Source organism: Oryctolagus cuniculus, chromosome 7 (genome assembly GCF_051225735.1).
Source record: "Oryctolagus cuniculus isolate XC-2025 breed Fujian yellow rabbit chromosome 7, ASM5122573v1, whole genome shotgun sequence".
Classification (NCBI taxonomy): Eukaryota; Metazoa; Chordata; class Mammalia; order Lagomorpha; family Leporidae; genus Oryctolagus; species Oryctolagus cuniculus.
Genome location: NC_142873.1, coordinates 6,314,797 through 6,328,584, shown reverse-complemented (window position 1 = coordinate 6,328,584; position 13,788 = coordinate 6,314,797). Strand labels below are relative to the sequence as shown.

The window sequence follows — 13,788 nt, the reverse complement described above, 5'->3', positions numbered from 1 at the left end:
GCCAGGCTGCTGCTTACCCATAAGCTATAATTGTTTGAATATTCTAACTACAATTTTAAAGCAACCCAGTGTTTTCTTTCTTACATAATTTTAGTTGTACCCGAGTCTACCAGGTGCTTTTACTTTTTCCCTTGCTCCTTCTGAACTTTATTCTGTTTCAAATGTCTTCATTTACGCAAGAACTGTCAGAAGCCGGATCCTGTTCTCCCTCTCTGTGAGCCTGGGTCTGCTGTGTAGGATCATCAGTAAGCTGCAAGGGCAGCTCAGCAGCACCTGCATCAGCAGCACCTATGGTATGTGCTGTGCAAACAGATTCCTGGACGTCACACCACGCTTCAGATGTGAGAACCAGAAAAGAGGGATACAACCCAAGAATCTGAATTTTAACAATAAGCACCCCACCCCGGTACTTCTTAAACATTCTCAAGACAAAAACTACCAGGGACGGGTGTTTAGCATGGTCATTAATGTGTCAGCTGGGGCACCTGTACCCCATATCAGAATGCATGGGTTTGATTCCAAGCTCCAGCTTCCAGATTCCAGGATCCTGCTAATGACAACCCTGGAAGGCAGAGGCGTGGTTGTGCCCCTGCCACTCACATAGGAGACCTGGGCTGAGTCCCTGGCTCCTGATTTCCGTCTGGTCCAGCCTTGGCCATTGTTGGCATTTGGGGAATGAACTAGCAAGTGGAAGATATCTGTGTATGTGTGTGTCTACCTGCATTTCTCTTTCTCTGCCTTTCAAAATAAATAAATATATACTATTTTTTCAGCTATATTAATCTGTATTTATTTTTTATTTTTTAATTTTTTATTATTTTTTTCTTTTTTTTAACTTTTATTTAATGAATATAAATTTCCAAAGTATAGCTATGGATTACAATGGCTTCCCCCCCCATAACTTCCCTCCCACCCGCAACCCTCCCCTTTCCCTCTGACTCCCCTCTTCCATTCACATCAAGATTCATTTTCAATTCTCTTTATATACAGAAGATCAGTTTAGCATATATTAAGTAGATTTCAGCAGTTTGCACCCACATAGAAACACAAAGTGAAAAATACTGTTTGAGTACTAGTTATAGCATTAAATCACAATGTACAGCACATTAAGGACAGAGATCCTACATGAGGAGTAAGTGCACAGCGACTCCTGTTGTTGACTTAACAAATTGACACTCTTGTTTATGGCATCAGGAATCACCCTAGGCTCTTGTCGTGAGTCGCCAAGGCTATGGAAGCCTTTTGAGTTCACCAACAAACATCTACAGCCAACTCATATTTGATCAAGGATACAAAACCAATCCCTGGAGTAAGGACAGTCTATTCAATAAATGGTGCTGGGAAAACTGGATTTCCACGTGCAGAATCATGAAGCAAGACTCCCACCTTTCACCTTACACAAAAATTCACTCAACATGGATTAAAGACTTAAATCTATGACCCAACACCATCAAATTACTAGAGAGCATTGGAAAAACCCTGCAAGATATAGGTACCGGCAAAGACTTCTTGGAAAATACCCCAGAAGCACAGGCAATCAAAACCAAAATTAACATTTGGGATTGCATCAAATTGAGAAGTTTCTGTACTTCAAAAGAAACAGTTAGGAAAGTGAAGAGGCAACTGACAGAATGGGAAAAAAATATTTGCAAACTATGCAACAGATAAAGGGTTGATAACCAGAATCTACAAAGAGATCAAGAAACTCCACAACATCAAAACAAACAACCCACTTAAGAGATGGGCCAAGGACCTCAAAAGACATTTTTCAAAAGAGGAAATCCAAATGGCCAACAGACACATGAAAAAATATATGCTATTTTTTTAAAAAGAATTCATCAACTGAATCCATTGCCCACATGGAACGTTGGAAGATACGGTATGGCCAGAACAAGCCCTGAGTGTTCCCCTGGATGAGTCTCCCGGTGCAGCACAATGTATGGTAACAATCCATGATGTGGCCAACTCCCTATTTGCCCTCTTAAATTAGGGGCATATCATTTAGCCTGGATTGGCATATCTGGGTTCTCCTTTATCACAGTGACTAAACCATCTGACACAGAACATGCAATCATGTTCCTTATAAATAAAAGACTTGGACCTAGAGAAATTTGTCCTAGAGCTTTTTCTAGCAGAAAAATCAAATTTACAAGAAAGCAGCTTTTTATTGTTCAACCCCTTCTTCTTTTAACAAGGTATAAACTACATTGCTTTTCATCTATTCTTCTGACAGCTCCTTTCTTTAAGAACATCAAAATGGTTAGATAAGGGTTCCAAAGTATATTAAGCAATCCTTAACCAAATCTCCCCCAGCCTAGCTTGATTTCTTACTCTCTCTCTCTTTTTTTTTTTTTTTTTTTTTTTTTTTTTTGACAGGCAGAGTGGACAGTGAGAGAGACAGACAGAGAGAAAGGTCTTCCATTGCCGTTGGTTCACCCTCCAATGGCCGCCGCGGCCGGCGCGCTGCGGCCGGTGCATCCCGCTGATCCGAAGCCAGGAGCCAGGTGCTTCTCCTGATCTCCCATGCAGGTGCAGGGCCCAAGGACCTGGGCCATCCTCCACTGCACTCCCGGGCCATTGCAGAGAGCTGGCCTGGAAGAAGGGCAACTGGGACAGAATCTGGCACCCCGACCGGGACTAGAACCTGGTGTGCCGGCGCCGCAAGGCAGAGGATTAGCCTATTGAGCCACAGTGCTGGCCTTTTACTCTCTTAATACACACACACACACACACACACACACGATGCCTGCCACTAGCTTACGAAAATTTAATGGTGGGGGAAAGTAATACTTTCATTTTGAATGAGAGTCATTCAGTATTACTGAGAAGTTAAATTTTATTATTCTTCCTTACTCTCTCAATTAATGTTTATCAGGCATTCATAAAATAGCTAACTGTGCACCCTTTACCATGTTCTGACTCTCACAGCTATTCAACCTCCGACTGAGTTTTCTTTTGCAGGTTAGTTCCAGGATGAGAGTAATAAAACCAGAACCAGGACTGGCCTTGGATCCATTGTCAGGGAAGGATAGTACCAACAGGACTGTCCTGATACAATTCCTCCAGTGAGTAAGAAGTCAAGGCTAGCCAAGAGGAAGGTCAGAGATGTGCAAAGGGGCTCCATAAGAGAAGGACCAAAGCCCATGTGGAAGGCAAAGAAGTCCCAGAAACAAGGGCAGGTTTGCCACTAGCCCTAAGAAATTAGCATGACCCACCCTTGACCAAGCTGTGACCTTCCACAGGCCCCAGGCCACTCCCCCCTGGGAGTGTCTCCATTGGTTCCTGAACCTGGATTCTGAAAACAGTTTTAAGAGACAAATTTTTTCTCTCCACATTCAAAGCAGAGGAAACTGAAATTCAGAGAACTCAACTGACTTGCCCAAAGAGATATCTAAAACGGATGGATCGGAGCCCAGCACCGCCTCCAGGTCCCTAGGGAGCTTTCCTTTGCTGCTGTAAGCCACCTTTACGTGGCCCCAAGGACTTTTGATTCTACCCATGACAGGGCTTTTATTCTCTGCCTTTACTTCCTCTGTGCCATTCCACAGCAGACTGGCTCAGTCTCTGCCAGCTGAAGACTTTCTAAGTCAAAGTCCTATTCTCAGCTCCCACCCCCATCTGTAATGGAGTAGAAGCAGGTGCCCCAGACGAACCAGATCTGCAGCTTTGAAGGGGGTGTGGAGTTAACAAAGCACCCATGAGAGGACAGACCTAGTGACTCATCTTGAAATAATGTGGAAGGTGAGATGGCAGGCATTTAGGAGGGTATATGCAAGAGCTTCTACAAGAAACAGTCGCTGGGGCTGGCACTGTGGCATAGTGGGTAAAGCTGATGCCTGCGATGCCAGCATCCCATATGGGTGCAAGTTTGGGTTCTGGGCTGCTCTACTTCTGATCCAGCTCCCTGCCAATGTGCCTAGGAGAGCAGCGGAGGATGGCCCAAGTCCTCGGGCTCCTGCAACCATGTGGGAGACCCAGAAGCTCTCGCTTGGTGGCTTCAGCCTATCCCCGCCATAGCTGTTGAGGCCATTTAGGGAGTGAACCAGTAGACAGAATCACTCTCCTCTGTTTCTCTCTCTCTCTCTCTCTCTCTCTCTCTCCTTGTCTCTCCGTAAACTCTGCTTTTCAAATAAGTAAATGAATCTTAAAAAAAAAAAAAGAAAGAAAAAATGGTAGTTAACACCTAGGGAAATTTATGTGAAAAAAAATCTTAAAGGGCTTCATAACTCTTATGGATGGCCTTAAGAACATCGATTAACCTTGGCAACCGCCAGTATGTAATAAATAGTCATAAAGACATAAACTGAGTATAATGGGCTGTTTCTTGACAACAGAAGAAACTAACAGAAAGATGATGTTTTCAGCATGCAAGCGGTCATGGTGTAGGCAGACTGACACACAGGAAGCCAACACCTTCCCTAAGGTGGTAAGTGGTAAAATGGAGACCAGAGATTGGCTGCAAACCTCGTCTACGGATAGGGGCGGGTGGTGGCAGAAGAGGAGGAGATGTCTGGAAATGCGCTGGAGAATCAATGGAGATGCTCCAGCACAGAGTCTCTCAACAGCAAAGCTGCTGACACTTCGGGAAGGATAACTGCTGCGTGGTGCTGTCTGTGCCCTGTAGAATGCTTAGCAGCATTCCTGGTATCCTCCCACGAGACTTCAGTAGGTCTTATCGCTCACCTACTCATGACAAAAAAAATGTCTTCAAATATTACCCAATGTCCCCTAGTAGGGGGTGCAGGGTGTAAAATTATTCACAGTTGAGAGTCACTGACAGAGAGAAACATGGAGTGGATCAGAAATCCAGGAAGGGGATACAACAGGTACAGAGATGAGGGGCATGGAATTGTGTGGAATAATAATATTATTTCTATGATTGATAAAATGGATACTATTGACTAGAGCCTAGGGAGATTACTGACGCCATAAACAAGAGTGTCAAATTGTTAAGTTAACAACAGGAGTCACTGTGTACTTACTTCTCATGTGGGATCTGTCCTTAGTGTGTTGTCCAATGTGAAGTAATTGCTATAACTAGTACTGAAACAGTATTTTACACTTTGCGTTTCTGTGTGGGTGCAAACTGATGAAATCTTTACTTAATATACACTGAATTGATCTTCTGTATATAAAGATAATTGAAAATGAATCTTGATGTGAATGGAATGGGAGAGGGAGCGGGAGATGGGAGGGGTGTGAGTGGGAGGGAAATTATGGGGGGAGTCATTTTAATCCATTAACTGTACTTTGAAAATTTATATTTACTAAATAAAAAATTTAAAAAATAAATAAAATGGATACTCTTCACATTATTCTCTCCTACATATTTATCACTGAAGATTAATATGCTTATCTATCACTTCATAAGCAATGTGCAAGTTAAATTGTATATTAGTACATAAATATTTCTTGAGTTTAATGTACAAAACATTAGACTGAGTTCACTGCCTATAGTATTCCATTTGTAAATGTGGCTTTATGAAGGAACATTCCCAACAACTTTATGAAACAGGCATTGCTGTTAAAACCCTATTTTAATAACCCTATAAAAACTGTTGATGGTAGTGAGGTACAAGAAGGCAAAGGAGCTTGCCGAGTGCCACCCAGCAAGTGGGACCAATGTTCAATCTCACAGCAAGCATGCCCAGAGTACAAAACCCATGCACTTTCAGAACACTGGATTGCAAAAGTTTCTTATGTCTGGAGAAAAGAGTGCACACAGAGATACGAAAAGACAAGAGGTTGAAAGACAAAGGTCCATTTACTACACACAAAGGCATGTGGCTTAAATGTGCGAACAATTGGGAGTTCCTGAAATATAACTAGTAGAAGACAGACTCGACAGGAAGCATCATGCATAGCAGGAGAGAGGATGAAGGTAACTGACGGACACAGGTGCGGGCATAGGCAGAACAATGAGAAAACGAATGCAGCAGCCCAGGGGAGAAACACTGAGACCCAACCGGGTGGTGTCCACAGGAATGAATAGAGCCACTCATATCAGGATCTGCTGGCCAGCTGACCTGGCGACGATCAGACATAATGGCTAACCGTCTCCAAGCGATTAGTGAATTGTCGATCTCAGTGATTCTCCATGGGAACACTCTGTTTCTCTTTTCATTCCCTTTTCCCACCTTCAGAGTTTGTACCTAATTATATCAAGGTCATTCCAGCAGCAATGCCCCTGCTCTGCTTTGTCCACTGAGTAAGGATTCATGAGACAGCTAACAGCGCACAACAAAAGACACCCTTTCATAAGACTCTCTTAGGGGCCCAGCACGACACTAAGTACTTTATGTGGGTTATCACATTAATCCTCATTATCAACTCCATAAAATGACTCTGCTGTCCCACTTCCCAGTGCAGATTCCGACACTGAGGCTGACAATGCCTCCCTGAGTGAGGATTTGCATCTAGGTTTGTTGGACTGCAAATCCTTTCAGCTAAACAAGTTGCCAGTCCATGTCCATTTGCAGCTTCCAAAGAACAAGCTTGGCTTACAGATATGCAATATGTATGTTCTTGCTGCGAAAAGGGGAATCTAAGTATTAAGAAAAAAATGGAATGATTTGGACAGGATCTTTTTTACAGGAACACTTACAGGCCCCTTAAGAAATGTGAGAAGCCTAGAATGGTGGAGAAATGAAGGCAAAAGGGGATATGGTGAGTGGACATGACATGGACAAAGGTGCAGAAGACAAAAAATACAACAGAGGCTGGAGAGGTGGGGTGATGGACTTATTGCCTGGCTTTAATGGAGAAACATGAATGATGCACTCCACTCCTGCAAGGCTGAATGTCTGAAGGAGGGTATCACAGGATTACACTTTGTATTAGAATAAAACAGCAAGCAAGCAAGTAAGCTCTTTCAGATTCTGGGCAGAAAAAGGCCCAATTTCAGTTGAGATCTCCGTGCCGCATTTCTTAAAACTTCTCTCACCCACCCAATTCCTTGGCTTCGTCCTGCTTCTGGGTCTGTCTTCTCTCTTTCGGGCTTTGGAATTTTTCAGTTCTCCTTAACATATTTAGCTGACCTTTTCCAGTAAAGAATTAAGTGTGCGCCAAGTTGCCCCTTGCCCGTGCCAGTTTCAGTCCCTCTCCTCTCTCTCTCACTTCATTCACCTGCTCTGCAGGTCTCCTCCCCTGTCCAGCTTCCTTTCCTTTCCTGTGGGCATTGCTTCTCCTTTTCCTTGCTCTTCCCTTCCCAGCGGAATGGGTTTCTGTCCTCTTGGCCTTTGCTGAGAGACTAGAAGCCAACATCCAGCTTTTCAAACCCTGTCCTGCCCATGGGATCTCAGGAAATAGAGCAAATAATGTTGGCTATAATTGTTCCCGGACAAAGAACGCTTCCAAACACAGATGCAAAGCCTAGGAACCCTCTTGTTCGCTCCCACAGCACTTAGGGCGGTGGTTCCCAAACTTGAGCGGTCATCAGAATTTCCTGGAAGCCTTGTTAAAACACACACTGCTGGGCCCCTCTCTGATGCAGCAGGTCTGCACAGGGACCTGAGAGTGCGCATGGCTAACAAGTTCCCAGGTGATGCTGGCATGCTGGTTCAGGGCCCGCACTTTGAGAAGCACTGAGAACAAGTCTACCGGGTTCACAGCTCAGCTGTGCAGAGCCGCAGTGGAGCAGGGAGGACATCCGGGGAAAGCAGCGTTGGTCCTGGTCACATCAACAAAAGGACTGACAGGGGCCAAGGAAGGGTGTTCTGGGTGTGGGGAGCGGGGAGGACGCATGTGGAAAGCTCTGTATTGTAACCTGGGAAGCACCATCGCCAGCTCCAAACCCTGTCATCCACCCTCCCTCCCACTTGCCATTGTGCATTGAAGTAGCAGAAGGGAATTCTCAGGATACCTTTGATCTCCTCCCAGCAGCCTGAGCGAGTCCTCTGTCTGTTTATCTCCCTCCTTCCCTGGCCTCCTCTCCCCTCTTCCTACTCCCTGCCCAGCTGATGACTCACTCCCCTCTCTCCTGCCTCCCCACCCTGCTGCCATCTGTTTTTCTAATGATGGCAGAAGATGAGCTGTTTTGTTGGCCTACTCCAGGCTAGCATTTTTCCCCATGCACTCTCAGAAGGCGCTGTTTTATTGGTATCCATTCCCCACCCAGTTTTCCCTTTTCTCTTTAACCCCACCCTTTCCCCCTCTCTGGCCTCCCGTGGATCCCGGTTTCCCAGAATTAGATCCGGAGACACGGAGATAGTGGAGGACAGAGGGATTAACATGTGTGTGGTTGGGTCTGCAGTGGGGGAGGCTGTTGGAAATCAGTGGCAGTTAAACAGCTCCCTGCACAGCACACAAGCAGAAGCCAGGCCCGCCCCTGCAGCCTGGCTAGGTGACTTCCAGCCAGGGCTTGGATGACAAAGACTGTTGTGACTGAGAAGAGAGTATCTATATTTGTCAGGGGCTATTCCTAGGGTGGGAGGCTTAGCTGATGTGCGCACCCACGTGCACATGTGTGTATTAGTGTGTGAAAGAGAGAGAGAGAGACAGACAGACAGACACTCTTCCTCCCCCAAGTCAGGATGCTGGCTCACTGTCCCTCTACCAGGCTCTGTCTCATTCTTGACTCTTCCTTGGTAACTCCGGTTAACCTAGCTAAGGAATCCCAGCACCCAGAGTCCGCTCCCCTATGGGAAGTGGAATCCACTGTGTACAGAGGTAGACAGGGTTCCTGGGGGCAGTCAAGGCTTAGTCTGGCTTCATCAGTGGTTAAGGTATTGAGGAAGGCATGGCAGGCCTGTAGCTGTGGGGCCAGGCCAGGTTTGCTAACTGGAGACAGTCACCCACTGGGGTTGGCTGTAGCTGCTACTCACACTCAGCTAACTGTTTCCACAACTGCTAGATGTGCTTCCTCGAGAGAAAAATCTTTGTACAAACAGCTTTTTATACTTATTTTTATTGGGGGTGTGTGCATATGCACACAATGTTATATATGTACAGAAAGACTTTATGGAAAAATCCCATTTTTAACAATTGACAACCAAAATAAAATTGCTTCTAGAAACTGCGGTGGTCCAACAAAACTGTGTGTGGACTCCTGATCTCCCTAATGTCAAACAAGGCCTCATGACAGAACCCCAAAGCTTTAAATCATTCTCACTGCTTTCTAACTTACTTTTTGTTAGAGTGGAGCCCTGAAGATTTTGCTAAAAAAATAGCAAAAATCAGAAATCATCATTTCTGTGAATTTGAGACGCTGCAGCCAACTACATTGCACAGATTAAACACTGACAAAGGTGGAGGAAGGAGGAGGATTTGAAGGAAGGGCACGTGGACCTGAGGGCAGGAGCCTGGGACTCGGGAGGGGGAATGGCTTACCTCGCAGGACTGGATGCAGTGGATCAGCAGGGGATCTGGGTGCCATCGACGCCGGCCAGTGCACACAATGCTCTAACAGGCGAGACAAAGAGGACGGAAAACAAACAAAAATGACATCAGGTGTATAAAGAAAAGTGAACCCTGAGTTTCTCCCACCAGCCAACTCCAGGCCCCAAGTGGCAACACCCTGATCGCCTCTGGAGAAACGCGGCCTCTGGCCTTTCCTGTGGGAACTGCTCGCCCGCTAGGTGGTGACAGGGCAGAGCTCTGAGCGCAAGGATGCTTTATCCCGTTCTTTCTCCTTCCTCTACAAGGTACCAAAATTTCCAGACTGCTGTAAGTGTTAAAATCTTCCTGGACAGATGGTTGGCCTAGGGGGCAAAGCCTCCACTTGGGATGCTGGTATCCCATATCAGAGTGCCCGGAATCAATTTAAGTCCTGGCTACTTCACTTCTGAACCAGCTTTCTGCTAACGTGCTCCCTGGGAGGCAGCAGGTGATGGCCCAAGTCTAAGGTCTCTGCCTCCCTCATGGGAGTCCCAGTTAGAACTCCAGACTCCTGGCTTTGGTCTGGCCCAGCCCTGGCTAATCCAAGCATTTGAGCAATGAACCCATGGATGGAAGATCTCTGTCTCTCCTCTCTCTGTCATTCTGCCTTTCAAACTAAACATTTTAAAAAAATCATCCTCCATATTATAACAAGTTTAATTCAGTTTGGGGCATAATATTGATTCCACATGTTTTGAAATTTTAAATAATGTTATAATACTTTGTGAGTCAGGCGTGTTGCTTAAAAAGTACTGTGGGTTTTTAGAGGCCGGTGAGGTGAACAACCTTGTAAGAAGAGTCTCCACCTAAGGCGGATGCTACTGTTTGGGTACGTTCTGAGGGGTCCACAAAAGTTTACATGTTAGAGGCTTGGTTCCTGGCGTGGTGGCGTTTAACAGGTATGAGCTAGTGGAAGGCTGGTAGGTCACTATGGATGTTGCTCTCGGAAGAAACTGGATGTAGGTCTCATAGGAACCCAGTTGGTTCCCTCAAGAATGAATTATTATAAAAATAGCAAGGGGCCAGCCTGTGCCACGTGTGCCACTGGCCTCCCATATTAAAGAGCTGTTTGGGGTACCTGGCTGCTCTGCTTGTGATGCAGTTTCTTGCTAATGTGCCTAGGAAAGCAACAAAATATGTTCTAAGTGTTTGGGCCCCTGCCATCCATGCCGGAGACCTGAATGGAATTACTGGTTCCTGACTTTAGCCTGGCCTAGCTCTGGCTGCTGTGACCATTTGGGGGACTGAACCAGCAGACAGAGATCTCTGTCTCTCTTTTCTGTCACTCTGCCTTTCAAATAAAGAAATACATCTTGAGAAATAAAAATAAAAAGAGCAAGCTAGGCCCCTAAGTCTCTCTGGTTTCCTGGCTTGCCACTTGCTCTCTCCCTCCCCCAGGTCCCCAGTATGATGCCTTGGCCATCTGTAATGCAGTCAGGGGGCCTCACCAGGATGCTGGTGCTATGCTGGTTGGACCCTTGGTCAGCAGAACTGTGCATCAAACAAACTTCCTTACTTTATCAGGTACCTAGTCTCAGGTGTTGTTTCATTACAGCAACAGAAAACAAACTCATGCAGCAGATCTCAGGAATCCTAGAGAACAAGATTCCAGTCCCCAAACCAGGATCAGAGGCCAAAGCATACTCTCTGTATCTCTGGTTAGTACTATTCAGCCTTTCACAGTAAAATGGCGTCCACACAGTGGACAAATAAACCTATTGTGAATCAGCAGAACTCAAAGAGGCACCAAGGTCAGGCAGGGAGAAGTACAAAGGCTTCTGGAACTGAACTCCTACGATGTAAAAACAGGACCCAGCCTCGTGTTTATCCCCACTAGCCCAAGGTGTCCTTGGTGTCCTTTATCAAAAGGAATTCACTTGAAGGAGTGATCCAACTGGCCAACAAGGTTCTAATCACTGGACTCAAGGGTCATTTGCTTCTCCAACAGATAAGAACCCTGAAGGCCAGTGTTGTCCTGGGGTGCTTTGTGGGGAAACTTAGGTCTGGGCAGAATGCAGCTGCTACCTTCATGTAACCCCAGACCAAGTGGAGCCCACCTGGCTGCCACAAATTCCCTGCTTCTCAGGGCCTACATGAGCAGGAAGCTAGGGTCAGAAATTTGAGTTCAGAATTGAACCCAAATAGTTTGACGTGGGATGTGGACATTTTAACTGGTGTTTCAACACTAGGCTAAACATCCACCCATTGTCTTTATTTTCAACTCTTTTCCTAATGTTCCTTTGCCCTATTTTTCTCATTATTTATATTTTTTCTTTTTTTTTTGTTCTCTGATATCTTTTTAAAGATTATTTATGTATTTATTTGAAAAGCATAGTGATAGGGAGGGCCAGAGAGAGAGGCCTTCCATCTCTTTGGTTAAATGCAAAATGCCAATAACATCTAGGGCTGGGTGAGGCTGAAGCCAGGAGCCAGTAACCCCATCTAGTTCTCCCACATAGGTAGCAGGGACTCAAGCACTTGGGCCATTATCTGCTGCCTTCCATGTGCATTCGCAGGGGGGTGGATTAGAAGCGGAGTAGCCAGCACTCAGACCTGCACTCTGATATGGCTGCAGGTGGTGCACGTGGCAGCTTAGCCCGCTGCACCACAATGCTCACCCCTCATATTCTGAACTGAAGTTAAGGATCTTTCAATGTTGGAAGTGGTCAGTGTTGACTTTTTTGCTGTTTTATTTTTTACCTAGACAACTTTTATTTAAGATATGCAAACTTCATGCATTTCATATATACAAATTTAGGAACATAGTGATTTTTCCCACTGTACCCTCCTTCCCACCTACACTCCCACCCTTCTTCCTCCTCCCTCTCCTATTCCCATCCTTATTTTTTACTAAGATCTACTCTCAATTAACTTTATACAAATAAAATTAACCCTATGTTAAGTGAAGAGTTCAACAAATAGTGTGAGGAGAAACAAAACACTTTGGAGACTAGGGCTGTTCAAAGTCATCGCACTAATATACATTACTACATTACATATTATATAACTAATACACATTACCTATTAGATACTCTATTAGTTACCACAGTTTAGGTAAGACATATGGCATTTGTCTTTTTGGGACTGGCTTATTTCACTAAGTATAATGTTTTCCTGTTGCATCCATTTGTTGCAAATGACAGGATTTCATTTTTTTTTACCACTGTGTAGTATTTATAATTTTTTTCTATCTTTGTATTTTTATGTAGCTTAACTTATTAAAACGTAATACATATTCATAGTATAACATATAAAGGACATAAAACGTGCAGTTTCCTTCCTACTCCTGCTTCTCAGCCACTTAGCCTTTTTAATCTTTTTTTTTAGTTTTTTGATAAACATATATATTGTTTGCATAAACAGGTATGTATACATATAATTTCTTTATTTCTTTACACACATTGTAGAAGATTATAGTTTTATTATATGGTGGTTTGGCTTATGATTGTCTTACTTTATTTAACTCTACAATGTTACCTGGAGTTGTGTTCATTTCATGCATTCTATTGGTTACATAGTATTTGATTAAATACATGCACATTAATTTTTTAACCAGACCATACTGATAAATATTCTGGTTACTTCCAGACTTTTGTTATAACAAATAAGACATATATAAATAATTTCACATATGTGTAAGTATATCTGTAGAATAAATTCCTGGTAGCGGAATTGACAATCTCTATCTCATTGATTTTTAAACATATTTTATAATTCAGTCTTGAGGCTGGTTCAGACCAACGACTTAGCTTGGTCTGTATAAAAGTTGCAACAGTCGGTGCTCCCTGTGTCATACCCCTCCTACATTTCCACATACTTGAGAACAGGGACTGTCTACCTCTCCTGGTTCTTATCTCAGTGACTTGCAGAGCAATGACAGTTAGTGAGTATCTTCCAACCACTTAACGCTAGGCTTCATCTATAGGTGTTTCCTTTATCTTCTGGCCTGTGAAAGTCACCCATCCCTCATCTCATTAAGATGTCCCAGGCCTATGAAGAGAAGCATTTGCCATGAATTGAACAACTATTTATTGATCCCAACTGGACGAAAACTTCAAATGTTTTTTAGAACTGTATTTTATGGACACAATTGAGGTGCAAAAGGGAAGTGAAGCAGGAAGAAAACTGTGAGATGACAGAAGGGGAGGGGCCAGCTCCTGGTGACAGGTGAGTGTGCTCCTCTCATTTTCTGGAGTACTTTTGATAAATTATGATGATATACAGTACATCTGAAAAGACACAGAGCACAGCACATTACACCTATTGCTATTATATGATTAGCAAGCAGCTTTTTCACATGAATTGGATGCAAACAATTAAGTGCCAGGGACCTGTTTTGGAACTTCCCAAAAACAAAAGGTTCACAAGAAGACAAGTTCAAAACTTTCCTCCAGGCCAGGTCATTTGGAAATT

At 44.2% G+C, this 13,788-nt stretch overlaps 1 protein-coding gene across 2 annotated transcripts in view; it reads right to left on the bottom strand.

Moving 5' to 3' along the window:
- Positions 1–13,788, bottom strand: part of PAPPA2 (pappalysin 2) — a 280,635-nt gene that overhangs the window by 36,218 nt on the left and 230,629 nt on the right. For both annotated transcript variants that reach the window (XM_051856951.3, XM_089299442.1), the window contains one exon: positions 9,328–9,399. In XM_051856951.3, coding sequence (XP_051712911.3) covers positions 9,328–9,399 — 72 coding nt within the window. The remainder of the gene's footprint in view (positions 1–9,327; positions 9,400–13,788) is intronic.